Source organism: Petaurus breviceps, unplaced genomic scaffold, assembly GCF_028583685.1.
Source record: "Petaurus breviceps papuanus isolate PSGF00001 unplaced genomic scaffold, PetGlider_PUasm1.0 689, whole genome shotgun sequence".
NCBI classification, from domain to species: domain Eukaryota; kingdom Metazoa; phylum Chordata; class Mammalia; order Diprotodontia; family Petauridae; genus Petaurus; species Petaurus breviceps.
The window spans coordinates 11,778,925-11,796,652 of record NW_027186458.1 but is presented as its reverse complement, the minus strand read 5'-3'; the positions used below and the strand labels follow the sequence as shown (position 1 = coordinate 11,796,652).

General features: G+C 37.8%; 1 protein-coding gene across 1 annotated transcript in view; it reads right to left on the bottom strand.

Moving 5' to 3' along the window:
• Positions 1-17,728, bottom strand: part of SGCZ (sarcoglycan zeta) — a 382,372-nt gene that overhangs the window by 31,454 nt on the left and 333,190 nt on the right. Inside the window, 1 exon segment of the mRNA XM_069104984.1 lies at positions 7,693-7,784. Coding sequence (XP_068961085.1) covers positions 7,693-7,784 — 92 coding nt within the window.

Here is a 17,728-nt window from a genome sequence, read left to right as displayed (position 1 = left end):
GTATACCTCTATGGGATTAGTGGGATTTAGTGGGCTTCTGAGTATAAGCAATTTCCCACAGGTACTTAGAGCATACAGAATAATGTATTTTATTTCTGGGCTTGCAACTGATTAGACATTGGTAGTGTGTTGTATTTCAGGGGAGGGAAGTAGAGACTTAGTCTGCTAATCTTTCATTAGATTCAAGAGTCTGAGATGTGATGAACATTGTCTTTTGGTTGTTTCTACCCAAGAAAAGCAAAACAGGGGTTAGATATAATTTTCCACTTCTACTTGTAATGGGGGGGGTTACTCTAACATGACATTAATCATGTCAAGAAAGGGAGAGTACAGTAACCCCACTCTCCAACTATAGTAGCACAATAATAGAAAATTAATTAATGTTACTGTATAAGAGCAGGACAAAACATAAGAGAAAATATTAAAAAAATAACACAGAATTATACCATCTTTAAGAGTGGAAATATTTCAGGTATTTTCTAAGTGGGAACAGTAAAGAATATACATTTTTTTCCCTCAGCATATGGTGCCTTTACAGAAACTAACAAGGTACTAGTATGTAGAGTAATTATAAATTCTTGTTTGAAAAATCAATTCTAAAAGCACCCTTTAGAGACAAGAAAGAGCAAAAATAGCAAGTATGATAGGGAGGACAAGCTAAAGAAGCAGCCCCAAAAGGAACAATCACAATACTGGAATAATTTATTAAACAAAGAACAAATCACAGAAATAGTTAATAACAAGGTGAGACACAATCATGGTGAGGCAACCTGTCAAAATTTCTGAGATGCAACTAAAGCATTCCCCTGATGAAAAAGCATATCCCTGAGAGAGTATAATAATAAAAGGAAAAAAAAGATTATTGATGAACTGAATATATGACTTTGAATGAATAGGAAATCCACAAATTAACAAACCTAAAATAAGCATTAAAGAGGAAGTTCTAAAAACTAGAGCAGAAATGGATCTGTTAGAAAACAAAAAGACTATTGAAACCATAAAAATAAAAGTAGGTTCTTTGAATAGGTTACAAATTAGAATAAATTTTAGCCAACCTGATTAACAAAAGACGTGGAGGAAAATCAAATTATCAAAAAAAATAAGATGAAATCACAGCAGAGAAGAAAAATAAATATTAGATCCTCCTTTAAAGAATAAGGTGATAGCAGAATGGAATTAGATTGTGATCTCCTTAAGAACAGACTAGTGTTTGCCTTTCTTTGTGTTCTCAGTCCTTAGAAGGATGTCTGGCACATAGTAAGGTCTTAATAAAGGCTTAATGAAGATATGACTTGGCTTAAACAAATGAATACAAAATCAAAATTAAAAAAGATCTTAAAGTATCCACTTTCAGAAAAGGAAACTGAGCCAGTGGAAAAGGAGCTATGAGAGGAAAAACTGATATCCTGGCCTAGATGGATTTACTGGAGAATTCCATCAAACTTGTAAAGGACAATTACTATCCAATTATATTAATATCTAATTATTCTCAAGAATAATATGATAAAAACACTTTATTAACTAATTTTTATGAGAGAAATATAGTCCTTATACCTAAACTAGGAAAGATAAAGAGAACTGTAGAAAAACATTAAAGAATACCAAGGGAAAAAAAATTAAATAACATCTTAGCAAAAAGCCTGCAGTATATGGGTCACTCAGTCAATTGACAAGTATTTATTAAGTTCCTATAAGATGCCAGGAACTGGGGATATATGTACAAATGGAACCATCTGTCTTTAAAATGAGCTTAGTTATTGATACCCTCTTGAATTTTTGTGTTTTTTTTGCAATGACCATTCTAAGATTCCCCCCACACACACTTTTTATATGATCTTCTTTTTAAGATCACTTAAGAATTGCTCATTCAGTGATCTGCCAATTGTGCCACTGTAATGGAAATGCAAATTTAAAGATCTTCCCTGCCCCTAGGCTAAAGTGCACCTGGAGACTGGGGTGGGAGGCTTGTTTTTCAGTAGATACTTCTTGATTGGCCAGTGAGTCAATAAGGTTGTTACATTCTCTGAGCCAGGAGAAGGCTATATAAGCCCTGATGTGTAGCTTTGTTTTGGGACTCACTTTGGGAAGTGTTCTGTGATTTGATCTGAATTCTGGGAAGCCGTTGTTGAGAGTCCCCCGGCTTTGAAAAGCCCAGATTTGGAAACCCAGATGTTGACTGGGTATGGATGTAATGGTTGGACAGTTTGGAAAGCTGTCTACTTGATCTGTTAATGTCTTGATAATTCTGTCTATATATTTTGAAGTTTGGGGTGCTGACCTTTTTCCCCTGAACAAGGTAAACGATATATGTCTGACTGATAAAAGTAAGCTTGTTAACCCATTTTGAGTTGCTTTCCTTTAACAAAGCAGATCCAAGAACCTGTGGTGGTGGCAAACCCTGGGGGCACCGGGGTGCTTTCCGCTACAGCCACCCACAACAGTTATATCCTCTGTACATATTTGGTGTAGGCTACCTCTTTTCCATATCTTTCTTTTATTCCTTGCTTTCCCACTTCTTTTGTGTCTGCATCAAGGACTGTAATGATAAAGTACACATTTTTGCTGATTTTGCCTTTCCTCTTCCATTCAGTTGCCATTTTACCTTCTCCCTTTGGTCTCATAGGCCCTTTGATTGCTTTGCATAGTTGAGTCTTTTATTTTTTTTAAACATAGATCTTATTACATTCCTGAAGCTAAGTGGATGCATGATGCTTGTTGTCCAAACTAGAATATACGGTGTGTATTTGTGTGTAGAATGGATATCTCTCATTTGTCATCAGTCGTGTGTGTATGTGCTGTATTTATGTGTATGGGTTTAGTATGGAGATGTCTCATTCATTTCACCATCAGTGATGTGTGTGTAGCACATTCATGTTTGGTGTGCAAGTCTACGTTTTTGTCATTGCCAGGTGATTCCTATAAATTCTGCAAATGTTGCTTAGTTTCCTTCCTAGAAGAAAAGTTGAGGTTGTCTTTGTCGTTCATTCTCGAAGTGGACCATAGCACCAGGATCATAATGACATGACTTACAGTTGACTTTGATTTCAGTGAGGGAGGGCTGTGCGAGGTCATCAGCCTCACCTTGTCCTCCAGAACCACCTGGGTCCAGTGACCAGATATTCATTAGAATGACTGGAGATGACCCAGGAGGCATTGGGAGACCCTGGCCCTTTTAGGCTAAGGTCTTTTCAGGTTCTCACTTTGAACGAGGTAATGCCCATTCAGTGAATAGTCCTCTTTAAGAAGTGAGTAAAGGGATGGTGCCCCTAATTAGAAAAAAAATCAGACTGGGAGGGGAAGACCCTGATGGGTGCTGTTCCAAAGAGGAATAGTAACCATTGACTTATATTCTAAACCAAGAGGACCCAAAATACAACCATTAAGTGGAGCTTGGGCTACACTTGGATTTGTTGTGGTCCAGTCTATGAGCTTCAGAGTGGAATGGGTGAAGGGTTCTGAACAAAGAATTTTCACACCCCAAATTAACAAGGATAATAATGCACTCCCTCTCCTCAAATTAAAAAATGGAAAAATGATGGGGAGAAAGTATTGGAAATTTTGGGGGAGGGATCCTTCTCTCAGGAGGGTGGAGAGCAGGAGAATGTCACATAGGCAAGAAAGGGAGGGGAAAAACAATTGGCATATTAATAAGAATAAAACCTTTTCCAAAGGGAAAAAGAGCTTTAGGCTCTGAAGAGGAAGCAGTTGCTTGCCCTCCAAAGAATGATGGAGCAAAGGCATAGATTGTAATGGATAGGTGAGAGGTTACTGAGTAAGGGTCAGAAGAAGAAGAAAAAATAATGGAGAGTAGTGGTTCCTTCCTCAGGGGTATTCAAACAGCACATTATATATCCATTAATATCAATAGGGAGGAAATTCTAAGAGCTTTCAGAGCAGATTACCACTTCTCACTTCAGTTGCCTCAGTGAGGGCACACATGATTCTGAGAGAAGGGATCTGGGAAAAAGTGGAAAAATTAAGGCTTGGGAAAGAAAGTAAAGACTTTGGAGGAGGGCCACAGGTGGTGTTTTTCAATTCTGCTTATTGAAGGCAAAGATTATAGAAGGTAAAACTCGGTGGGAATTGAAGACATGACCATGAAGACAGTTTGAGAATGGAACTAGAAGGTCTGGACCAGGACTTAGAGCCAAAAAATGACTTGCTCTTGGCAGGGAGTAGCTTGTGTCCTAATGAAAACTGATAAGGTCACATTTACCAAATGTATCACAAGTCTAATTTAAAAGGGTTTAAAATAATAAAAGATGTGGGAAGGAGAAAACTGTCTACTTTCTAACCCCCAATCAAGTATATATTCTAGAGAGAAGCTGCAATGAAAGAACCAGAGTGGTGAGACACTGAAGAATATGCAAGAACCCAAAGCCAGAAGAGGAGCCTTGAGTCATTGATCTCAAATCCATGTGCAGAGAGGACCCAAGCTGAGGAATCCAGGTAGATAAGCTTGAAGTCCTAATACATGGGGGTAAAGTTAAGCTAATGATTAGCCCTCAGATTCTGTGAAATGGAACAGGAGTGTGCTAGAGCCAGATGCAATATTATAATCCTTATTCGATTTTCCCTGTGAACATTATGCCTTGGAAATCAGCATGCACTACAAATCATGGTTTGATTTAATGTCTTGTTGATTGCTTAATTCTGAGGCAGCCAGGTGGTACAGTGGTTAGAGTGCTGGACCTGGAGTCAGGAAGACCTGAGTTCAAATCCAACTTCATACACTTACTAGCTGTGTGATCCAGGGCAAGGTATTTAACATCCGTTTGCCTCAGCTTTTTTTTAACTATAAAATGGGGACAATATTAGCACCTGTCTTGCAGGGTTTTTGTATTAAATGAGATATTTGTAAAGGAACTTAGCACAGTGCTGGACAGAGAGTAGGGACTATACAATTATTAGCTTTTATTATTACTGTTGCTGTTATGATAGTAATGGAAAAAATGTTAATAATGTAAATTATACCTAAAAGAGTGTCATGTTTACATGTCTTTTCCTGGTGGGCTAGTCATTAAACATTCACCAGTGTACCTCTGCATAAAATCCATTGGAATATGGTACCTGATACCTACCTTATTCAATCAAAGTTGGATTGATAAGAAGTTGTCAAGCCAAGCCAAGTCAAGGTCAGCTGGCATAGCTCTGCACTTTAAGAATTTCCTATTAACATATACAATTTACAATGGGATTTTTCTGAGGAGCTGGATGTGGAGACCGCCAAACAACATCAGGTTTTAAGAGTATGTCCAGGGGCTGGGAGCAGGAGCAGGTAACAGCAAGGATGCGAGACCATGGTGTAGCACTCCAAGAACAAGATCAGAATGAATGGGTAAGATCAGGTTCTGGCTGCTGGACTCCACATCAGGATTTTCACCCGGGTGAGAGTGGGTGAAACCATAGCTAAGCACCTGAAGAGGAACTTGGTAGAGGCAGCACAGTATGAGCAAAGAAGTGTAGCCACTCCTCCAGCCACTGGTTACACCACTTTGGGAAGTGAACTTGAAAGGGCAAATTCAAAAGTTTGCCCTGGGAAAGTTGGAGCACACCTGCTCCATGGACCTTGATGATATATTGGGGAGACTGTCCTGAGGTGTTTTTGTTAAATCTTCTTAGTAAAGATTCATCACAAGAAGCTAAGTGATGGTAAGTGATTAGATGATACTGGGTCATTGGAAGTTAACAAAGGTAGAATATGCTAGAATGGGGTGTCAAGTAAACAAAGTCAGAGAGACCCAACCAACCTATCAAAGAGCCCCTAGAATCAAAGGGTGGATGTAGGTGGTCTCATTCTGAGAGAGTGAGTTCAGTGGCTAACAACTACTATTGTGAAAGTACAACAATAATTTTTCTAAATTTGTTTAACATTTTTCTCTAAAAGGTAAGTAATGAATTCTTGTAGTCAGTCAGTTAACAAACATTTATTAAGCACCTACCACATGCCAGAAACTGTGCTAAGCACTAGGAATTCAAAGAAAGGCAAAAGGTCATCGTTCTAAAGGAATTCACAGGCTGATGGAGGAGACGTGTACAAAACTCTACACAGAGAAGCCATAGACAGGGTAAACAAGAGATGGTACCCAGAGGGGGGGAAAACTTGAATTAAGGGAAGGGGAAGGGCAAATGTTTCCCATTGGGACCCCAGGAGTCTCCAAAGGAAATCTGATTGGACGTCTTGAAGATGTCAATGCATTTCCTAGAGCTAGGCCCCCTAACATTTAGATGTAATAAAAACTTTTCGAGTCAGTCTTTCAGAGCTGTTCTGGACAGGAACCCCAGACTTCCTGTGCTTTAGACTGTGTCCCTTCAGAGAGGCAGGAAAGTTGGCCAAGGAACTTTAGGAGTGGAGTCTATCCCCTGGTTCTGTGCTGTGGGCTAGGCTTGTCTGGTGAATGCCAGTGTATAATGAAAATGTAAATTTATGTTGCCATCTTTCTAAGATTGTATTGTGTAAGATCTTCCCTGCCCCTAGATTAAGTGCACCTGTAGCCTGTGGTGGGAGGCTTGTCAGGAGACACTTTGTGGGTTTGTGTGATTAAGCAGTGGGTCAAGAGGGTAGTGACATTCTCTGAGCCAGGAGAAGGCTATGTAAGCTCTATTGTGAGGCTTTGCTTTGGGGCTCACTTTGAGAAGTGTTGTGTGATTTGACCAGACGAGACTCTGGGCAGACATTGAGAGCTCCCCGGCTTTGAGAACCCAGATGTTGATGCTTCCCTCTCTGGTAACTGACTAGGTATCAATGAAATGGTTGGGCAGTTGGAGGCCTGTCTGCATATATGTTTGTATTTTTTGTTTGCTTGTAACCTCTGTATTCTCTGAAGTTTGGGGTGCTGACCTTTTTCCCCTGAACTAGGCTAATGGCATATATTTGGTTAAAGCGAGATTCTTAACCCATTTTGAGTTGGTTTCCTTTAGAAAAGCAGATCTGAGAACCTGTGTTGGCAGCCACCCTGGGGATGCTGGGGTGCTTGCTGCTACACACTGTTGTTTCCAGGATAGCCTAAGCTACATTAGGCAACACTGTGCCTCCAGCCATTTTTTCTCACACAGCACCATGATGGTTCATGGGTGGCATAGTGCTTGGGGTACTGGACTTAGGGCCAGAAGGACCCGAGTTTGAAATCCTTCTCAAACATTTCTAGCTGTGTGTCTCTGAGGAAATCACTTAACCTTTGTCCACTGGTTTCCTCACTTGTAAATGGAGATTTTAATGCATGTACCAAAAGGCTACAAATTGGTACAATAGATAGGGTTCTGGAGCTGTAGTCAAGAAGACCTGAGTTCAAGTCCAACCTTAGACACGGACTGCTTTAGGAACGTGGGCAGGTCACTCAGTTTTTGCTCATCTCAGCATCGTCACCTATAAAATGGGAGAGAGAGCACTCACCTCCCAGGGATTAAATCAAATAGCGATATTTGTCAAGGGTATCGCAGGCTTTCGCATGCTATGGAAATGCCAGTTATCATCATCATCATGATCAGAAAAAGGAGAAATTTTGAAAGGCGAAGTCATTCCCCATCTGGTCATGAGCTGTCCATAAGAGTCTCCTTCACCTGAATCACAAATCTGGGACACAGCATGCCTGGCCCATTTGCTAGTTTGGTTTTTTCTTCAGATATAAGCCAACATTCTAGAAAGGTAGGAACAAAAGCCAGAGAGGAAGGTCTTCATGGGTACAGTGGCACTCACCTACAGTCAGCTGGCCAGTGAGTTGCCCCAGGGCATTCCGGGCATTCAGGGTAACATTTCTGTCAGACTGTAAGATCAGCGGGCTGTCCTGGGAAATATGCAGAAAATAGACAGGTGAAAAATGAAATCCAAGACCAAGTATACTAACAATACCAACCTTCACAGGATGGGCAAGGTCTGATGTGGTGTGGGGGGCATCCTTTATCTTAGATTTCATGCAAGGTAACCTAAAGAAGCAAAGCAAGGCCTGGGTACAGGCCCAGAAGAGGCATATTATGTTTTGTTTTCCTTATGCTAGACTGTAATCTTGAGGAGGAAAGGGCAGAGTCCTTATTTTTCTACACACATCACCCTCAGTTCCTGGCACAGTTCCTCAGTAGGTGCTTACCAACTGCCCAACAGTATGGCTTTGCCTTCTTGAAGTGGGCATTTCCACCTCTGCGGACCATGAGGTTAGAAATGATGATCAAGATAAGGTCCTATGAGGGCCAGCTGGAGTGTGGCACAGTGGCCCCAGTGAAAGGGAGGGAGATTGTGATGTGGAGAAGGAGCTCCCATTTCTCTTATAGCATGCATGTGGGGTGGGCAGGTGAGGGAAGTGAGGATGTCTGGGCAAAGATGCCTTTGGGCAGCTTTCTAGGTGTGCGAAAGGTGAGCAGCAACCCTTCCTAATGTGGGATAATGATGGTGGAGGGCCAGTGGGAAACAGGGGAAATGCAGGAACAATTCCATTTAATTCAGTTAGTATTTATGGATAGTTCTGCCCATCACTGTGCTAGACGCTCTTAGGAACAGAAAAGAAGATACAGTCCCTTATACTATTGCTAGTCTGTGGTATACATGTGAAGGTCTCTTGAGAATTCCTGATTTAATGAACCTAAAGGCTTATTGACCATGTAACCTAGTGGGAGAGGCCATCTATTCATAAGCATAAAAAGCAGAATTTGTAAAAATTTAAAAAATAAAAATAAAACCTATTCTTATATAACCTTACTTGGGGGTTGCTTAATCTCACTGTACTGAGCCTCAGTGATCCCTTCCAACTTTATACCTTAGTTATCTCTCTTTCTCAAATGTACCCAAATCAGAAAAGGAAGTCTCCAAAATTTGATTCTGGAAACCTGCCCACAGTTTACTGACTCACCCAGGACAATTTCTGAAGCCTATTGATTGTCAGACTTTAATACTAATGATCTCAGTTGCTTATCCCAAATAGTCAATGTTGATATGATATGAGATCTAACCTACTGGACTATTCCAGGTTGGTAGCCTGATCATAGGCAGCCACACCTCTCCTACAGTGTTGGGGAGGGGGGGCCTTTGTGATCATTATTGTCCTTCTTAGAGACTCTGTTCTTAAGCTCTTTTTCATCTGCATGGCCAGCTCAAGGCTCTGGTGTGGGAAGGAACAACTTAAAAATAACTGAGTTCCATAAAAAATGAGAGAAATCCTTAGATGGATTATTATGATCTTCACTGAGTTCTTGAACCTGGAGGTGGTATAAAGAACCAAGCTCATGCACACTGTCACACTCAACAGTAAATCACTTTACCAATATTCAATCCAATTTTGAGAGAGGAGGGAGCACAGGACATGGAAAATGTCTCCCTGGACCTTGCACAGCTCTGACATTCATTCCTCTGTCAAAAGCCCACTTTCAATCCATTTCCAGTCTCCATGTCATAGTAGCAATTACCTGAAGTTAATTCTTCCAAGTATCTTTTGTCTAGAGACTCTTTTTAAAACCTCTTACAAGGTCAAGGATTATTCCCTGATTTAAAAGAGAGATTATGTTTGATACATAAAGACCAATGGGATGTCTGATCTGTGAGTGTCCTTGGTACTTCCATTCAATTTACAAAACAATTATTACCTTATTAATGCTATTCAACAAGTACTTATTAACATGTGCCAGGCACTATGCTAGAAAAATGTCACTGTCCCTGTCCTCAAAGAAGTTACATTCTACTCTGTGGAAACATGTACATAGAGAAGCAAATGCACCATCTAAATGAAATAAATACAAAATGTTTTCAAGGAAAAATACTAATAAGTGAGAGAACAGGAAAAGCCCCACATCAAGATGGAAACTGTCCAGAGTCTTTGGCTTTTCAGAAGTTTTTCCTCTAATAATGGAGACACACATCCAGAGTGGAATTTGATAGAAGAGGAGATGGAGATGGTACAAAGCAGAAGGTCCCAAAAAGTGCTATGGGAAATCTGAGAAAGGAGAGGCCATATTCAGTCAAGGGAACAGGGACACTCAGGAAAGTTTCCTTGGCATAGGTGACATGTGAACTGAGCCCTCAAAGATGGGTAGGACTGAAACAGTTGGAGAAGAGGGGATGAGAGGCTGTGAGATTCCCTCAGGATACTGGCAAGCTAGAGGAAACTGCCTAATAACAAAAACTGTCTGTGATGCTATGAGTTCATTCTAGGCATAAGGAATAGTCATGATTGGATAGGGAGGGATATGAAGGTAACAGAGAGAATACAGAGAAATCAGGCATGGAAGAGCAAGCAAGTGGGCAAATGGGAAGTAGAGAACTTTGTTTTCAGCCAGAGGAATCAAAGTAATTACAGCAATTCTTAGCTAAGAATGTGAATGCTCCAGTGAGTGCCTGATAGACAATAGAGTTGAAGGTTATGGGAGTTGAATAGGAATGACTCTGAAGAAAGCTGATACTTTGTACAATTACATGCTAATAAAACTGAAAATTAAAATGAAATGAAATGGATGAATGGTTACAAAAAATAAAATGCCCAAATTAACAGATCAAGAAATATAGACTTTAAATGAACTGATCTCACAAAAAGAAACTGAACAAGTCATAATGATTCTCCCAAAGGTGGGAAAGAGAAGGAAAAAAAGAGGCTCAGGTGGATCTCAAGGTGAATTTATTCAAACATTCAAATAAAAATTAATTATAATTATACATAAATCACTTTTAAAAAGGGATAAAATGAAAAGAGTTAGAAGCAAATTCTTTCTTTGAGACTCATGTCATCCCAGTTGCTAACCCAGGGAGAGAGAAAGCAGATAATAAAAAGGTATAGAAAAACATCTTCGTAAATACAAGGGTGAACATATTGAATAATGGCAAAGGGATTGGTGTAACACAAATACAATGAGTATACCCAATGACAAACTTGGATTCATACAAAAATGTAGGATTGGTTCAATGTTAGTAAAGTTGTCCAAATAAAATTATCATATACACTTGATAGTTGGTGATTTCCTGGGACAGGTGAAAATGGGGAGAAACATTTATGAAAGTGTGACTCAGGAGTATGGAATGAGAGAGACTAAAGACATATAGAATACACAGAAATTTCACATCCCTATATTATGAACACTTTCTTTAGAAAAGTGAATTGTTAGATATAATTGGGAAAAAATAAATTTTATTTCCCATTCTGTTCCTAAAAGAAAATGAATGATTAGGAGCTTGACTGGAAAGCATCAAATCATACTAAAAAGTATGAAATTGACTACGATTTTTAACAGACCAGAAAAGACATATTACTGATATGTGAGTTATCTCGAATTTACTTCATTTTCTCTATACAGTGACCATATATTCATCAGAACTAAGATCAGGATTTGTAAAAATAAAAAAAAAGAAACTCTAAAAAGAGCAATGATAAAAAAAATGTGATGGGCAAATAAAAAAAGGATTTAATCGTGATTTATTTAAACAATTAATTAAAAGACCCCTGAAAAATGGCCAATAGAATTAACATTAACATCTATTATAATTTTACCCAGAAGTTAAGCCAATGTAATTTAACTGCCCAAATAAGGAGACCCAAAGGATCAAATTAACAAACACATGACTTATTTGCTTGATGAAGAAATAGTTATAAAAGGCAACAGCATATTAGACAATAAACTTGTAAAATCTTAAAAAGGATAATGAATAGTTATATAGAGAGCCAGCTCACAAACCAGGAAGAAGAAATGAGAGTAAAAAAAAACAATAAGGAAAGCTTGACAAGATATTCAGCTAAATAAATTCATTCCAAGGGCATTCAAAGATGCAAATAGAAAGAGAACTACAAACTGAAAAGAAGGAAAACGTTCGCCAAAAAAGTCCATCTCAAACAATTTTTCTCCATCAAAGATAACAGAACCACCACACTTGGAGCTAACATCACAGTCCCTGAGATACTTATGTAGATAGTAGAATTGACAAAGATGTGCATAGCAGCCAAATAGGATCAACTATAAAGAGGAAACATCCATGATGAAAGCACTTCAGTTGTGACGACATTGAGGGACTGATTCACACACTGTGCAAAGGGAAGGAAAATATCAAAGGAATGGCGGGAGGGACAGAAATCTCAGACCTTATTTGTACCACAAAAAAGAAAAAAATGCTGGACAAGGAAACATTGATGTCTATCTACCTACCTATTTGGTCATTCTTTCATCTATTCAAATCTTTATGAGCTTGTAAATTAAAAACATTAGGATAAATAAACAAGCTTTTAGAAACAATATTCAACTACCATCTTGAAAATCACTGAAAGATTAGAGACTATAAGACTCTATGATTTTAGAGGGAGAAGCATTAGAATTGGTACAACACGCACCATCTCCCCAGGTCTTTTACAGTACCATGACCCCACCTATACATCAGAGCCAATGAGCAGCCTTTGGAGGATCAACATGTGATTCATGAACTTTTTTTTTTTAACACTTTGATACCTGCATTTTAATATAAATGTTTTCTTTTGAAATTCTGTGTTTTACTTCATGCATTTAAAAGCATGATTCTAATAAGGGATATATGGGTTAAACTCCACTAGCTCTAAACCATGGGAGAAGGGCAGAATAAAGGATTCAGTTCAGGGACACCATTTGGAATACGTTTAGACTGTGCCAATAAGAAGTATAATACAGAATCCAAGACTGTTAGAGTTGGAAGGAGTATTAGAGACCATTGAATTCATACTTCCCATTTTCCAGAGGGGAAAACTGAGGTAAAGGGAAGAAAAATGACCTGTTCAAGTTTAGAGTGGTAAGATGTAGCTATCCATACTTTGAAACACTGATATTCCAGAATACTGACAGTGGATTGAGGATTACATTTCTTCCATAAAAGGAATAATTGTGTTAAATTCTGGCATGAATTACTGTCCTCTCCTAGCATCTGAAATGCATCCTTTTGCCTGCATGGGCATGTGCACACACATGCACACTCTCTCACTCATGGAGTTGCTGTAAACATTATCCACCCACAAAAATATCATGACCTGGCTAACAAGCTTTCTTCATGTGCCTGACATTGCTAGCGAGGATAATTAAAAGGAAAATTTTTTGAATGATTATTAGTTTCATTTAGGAAACTCTGCAATGTTCCATGGATTGATGCAACCAGTATATGTAGGAAAAGATTGGGTTGGATTGCATTTTGGAAATTTCAAAGTATTTTTATGATGCCAAGCTTCTCTGTAAAACAAAGGCTTATCTTTTTAAACACTTATATTCTTCAGGTGATGCTATATGCCTGAGGAACATGAACTACTACAGTCTCCAAGACTTAAGACAAAAGACCATGAAAGGGAGTAGGAGCAATTCAGCACACGATCAATAGAAATTCCTTAAGGAAGGTGGTATAAAATAGCAAATTGGAGAGCTGCATGAGCACTGCAGAGTGGAGTGGTCTTATCATGAGAGTAAGGAATGAGAGATAGATTGTCTGTGCATTTCACTGACAGTCAGGCAAGGAACCTAAATGGTCCTGCACTGTGGGATGTCTCCTCCATTCCAAGGTATTTTTTTGGGGAGAATGTAAATAAAAGAAACACATGATGGGAAAATGGTGATTGGTTAAGGTCTTTGCTAATAGATGACTCCATCTATACACAGTGATCAGACCATAGATGTGTGAGAGCATCAAAATAAAGAACAATCCAGAATGACTTTATAGCTCCAAGTTGATGGATTGGCTCTTGGACTCTAGTCAAAGCACAATTCATTCCATCTCACTAGCAGTAAAACTTCACCCAAGCATTCCAAGAAGGCTACATTTGCCAAGGGTCATGAAAAACATACATGGCAGTTATTATTCCTAAGGGAGCAACATTCTTTCATAATGAGTTGTCCAGAGTTTTGTTTTTTTTTTGGGGGGGGGTTGTTTTAGCTTAAAGGGTGTGCATAGATTAGTTGAGAATTGACTGAATCAAATCCTAGTAAATTTATTTTGATACATACCACATGTATAGCCATGAAGACTAATCAACAAATAAATAAATGGTTTTTTTTAAGAGCTGTGTCAGGAACTGTATTGAACAACAGAGATATCAAGACATAAATAAAACAATCCCTCATCTCCAGGAATTTATGTAAATAATTACAGATGCTCAGTATCCATTTCCTCCTACTAAAAAAAATTATTCTAGGGGCATCTAGGTGGTGCAGTGAATATAGCACTGGCTCTGAAGTCAGGAGGACTGGAGTTCAAATCCACTCTCAGACACTTAACAAAAAAACTAGCCATGTGACCTTGGCCAAGTCACTTAACCCAACTGCCCTCCAAAAAAAAAAGCAAAAAAAATGTTCTGCAAGAGGTATAGAAATATTCCAGAATATTTTCATAGAGGAAAAAACAAATTTATTAATAATGACCATGAATGTAAACCATATTTTCTTACCCATATGTTTGGGGGAAGTGTCAGAATGCATTAAAGAGTAAAATCCAACAATTTCTTCAATATAAAAAGTTACCCTTAAGAATATAAAAATCCATACAGAATTAAAATTAACAATTGGTGTAGAATTCATTTCTATTCAATTCAATTAAAAAGAACCATATTGGTATGGTGTCATTCAAGGTAACAGAAACAGATAGATATGGTTAAGGTAGATAATAAAACTATATGATGTTTATAGGTACCAAGATGATAAGTCAATATTGTTATTAAATCTCCATATGAATTCAATGACATAACTTTTAAGTATCCAAAATAAAAGCTACTGAATGACAAGAAAACCTATACAGTAAGAAAACAACTATTAGGTACGTGATTAACCCTCTTTCAGACTTAGCCAAATCTAATTCAAATATAAGCAATAATGAAATTGAGGATCTCCATAGAAGATTAAGGGGAAAACCTATATACACAAGGACATATCAACTTTGGGGATTGATAAAAGGGAATCAAAGAGTATATACATATATGGTAGTAGCATAAAGTACCTTTGAAAACCAACAGGAAAAAAAAAACTCTTTGTGGGCATAAAGCACTCATGAATGTATGTGGAAAGACCTACATGTTAAACATCCTGAGTAGACCATATTTAAAAATATTTTAATAATATTAGCTGATATTTATATATACATATATATATTGCTTTTATTTTAATTTAATGATTTTAATGGTTATCTCATTTGATCCTCACAACTAACCTGGGAGGTAGGTGTTATTATTGTCCCCACTTTACAGAGGAGGAAATTGATGCAAACAAAGGGTAAGAGACTTGTCCAGGCTGATACAGCTAATGAGTATCTGAAACCGGATTTGAACTTCTTCTTGACTCTAGACTTGGTGCTCTATTCCCTCTGCCACATAGTTTTCTCTTAAGTACCAAGACTTAATTATTTTTTTTCCACTTCAAAATTCTCTTCCTTCCCCATTCCCTCTATTGCTCAATGAGAAGTCAAGAAAAACAAAACCTCTTACAAATATGTGTAGCCATGCAGAACAAATGACTACATCACCTACAGTCCAAGACAAAAATCAAAGAAGAAAATATGCTGCTGCTATTGGCCCTCTGAGTCCATCAGCAGTCTGTCTGGAGGTGGGTACCATGTTTCATCATGAATCCTTTGGAACTCATGTGAGTGGGTGATTGTGGACATTAATCACTAATTCCATCAAAGTTCATTATCTTTACAATTGTAATTATGTAGATTGTGCTACTAGTTCTGTTCACTTCACTTTGCATCAGTTTGTACAAGTTTCCCAGTCCATTTTCTCTTTCTAATCTGGGGGCTATAGACATTGTAGTAGTATTGCTGGGTCAAAGGGCATGCAAAACTTTGTAGTTTTTTGTGTGTAATTCCATATTGTTCTTCAGAATGCTTGAACCACTTAAAAGCTCCAACTACAGTGCATTACTGTACCTATTTTCCCACAACCCCTCCAGCATTTGTCATTTTCTTTTTCTCTCATATTAGCCAATCAGAAGGGTGAGGGACAATACCTCAAATGTTGTTTTAATATGCATTTTTCAAATTATTAGTGATTTAGAGCATTTAAGTCTTAGTTTCTAGCATACATTTTTTTAAAGAGATAAAATGAAATACTGATGCATTGAGGACACAAGAAAAAAAAGAGAATCAGCAAATCATTTACTGTATCTCAAAACAAACATGAAGTGGAAATGCTGACTGAAAAATTAATAAACAAAGAAAACTGAAAAACAAAAATATTTATCATGTAATGAAAAGTAAAAGCTATTTTAAAAGGTCAATTAAATAGGCAGTTTTATTTAAAGAGAAAAGAAAGCCAAATTGGAAAAATGTAAAAAAAAATAAGAATGAGGCCACTGACTGCAAAGCAAAAAGAAATAAAGAAAAAAATAAATTCAATGGATGGACAGAAGATAGAAAATAAAATACCCAGTTATGTGCCAGCAAAACTAAAAGGATAATTAAGTGAATGAGCACAAACCAAATAGAATATGCTCATCTAAAAAAATAGGAACTAAAGAATAAATAATAAATACAATACACAAAAACATCAACAGTGGTTTTCTTCAAGAGAAATGAAATAAGCCACATGCATACCCCTAAAGTGTATAAGGCAACCTAAGTCAAATGGAATTGTAGGGGGTTTACTCTTTGTTTTTTTGTTTTGTTTTGTTTTGTTTTGTTTTGTTTTTGGTTAAGGAAAAAAAAGTAATAAGTAACTTTTCCAGACTATGTTTATGAAATCATCCTGATACCCAGTGCACGGAGGAATAAAGTTGAGTGAGGAAACTGTAGACCTAAGGAACTCTAACTAATACACAATGTTGACAAACATATCAAGAAAGAGACCAAATTAATCTTAAGTAAAAGTTCAGTCTGGTCACATCGGATTTATACCAGGACTGTAAAGCTAGATAATCTCAAGGAAAAACCTGTTCTGTTTGCTTTATATTCTACCTATAATTTCACTGGTGTAGGAAAGCTGAGTGAGGACATTCCAGATGCCAGTGCAGATCTGCAATGATTCTGCAAGTTGCAATGTGGCCTGGGAAATGAGAGGTTATGGAACTTGCCCAGGGTCATAGAGCTAGTGTGCATCAGAGGTGTGATTCGAACCTATTTCTTCTTGATTGTAAGGTCAACCCTTTATCCGTTACAGCAGACTTCTCTTATTGAAGAGCTATAAAGATAACGAAGCATATGAATAAGAAACATAAATTACACCATTGAACACAGAATAGCCTTTATTTATATCAAGCAGCAAGCACTGATGATGGTTGTGGACCATAGCATGCTTTTTCTCCTTTTGTAAATAGCACCTATTATCATTCCTTGTTAACAGGGGGCATTGTAGAAATGTTTCTTAATCAAATGTACTGAGAGCTCTGAGTCCTGTCCCCTGCCACCAGAGGGAGGGCTTCTAGTCAAACCCTCTGCTCATGAATTAGACACTAGTTGCCAAAGTCATCTCAGACTTTAGTTATTTTCCATTCCAGTACATTTCAGGACACCCAGATCAAATTAAACCTTTGCTGATCTGTTGTTTGTGGGCAGGGATTATTTTGGTTGGTGATCAAAGATAAATCTGGATGTTAATGGTTATCTTCTAAAAAGGTCTCTATTAATTTTTTCACTGTATCCCAATAGCTGCTTAGAGATGTCTCCTTTAATTGATAAGTGAGGCTCCTATTTGGTATCTTAAGGATAGAGTATCTGTCTATTTGTCTGTATGTCTATCTGTCTATTTTTCTGTTTGTCTGTCTATCTCTATCTATCTATCTACCTATCTATCTATCTATCTATCTATCTATCTATCTATCTATCTATCTA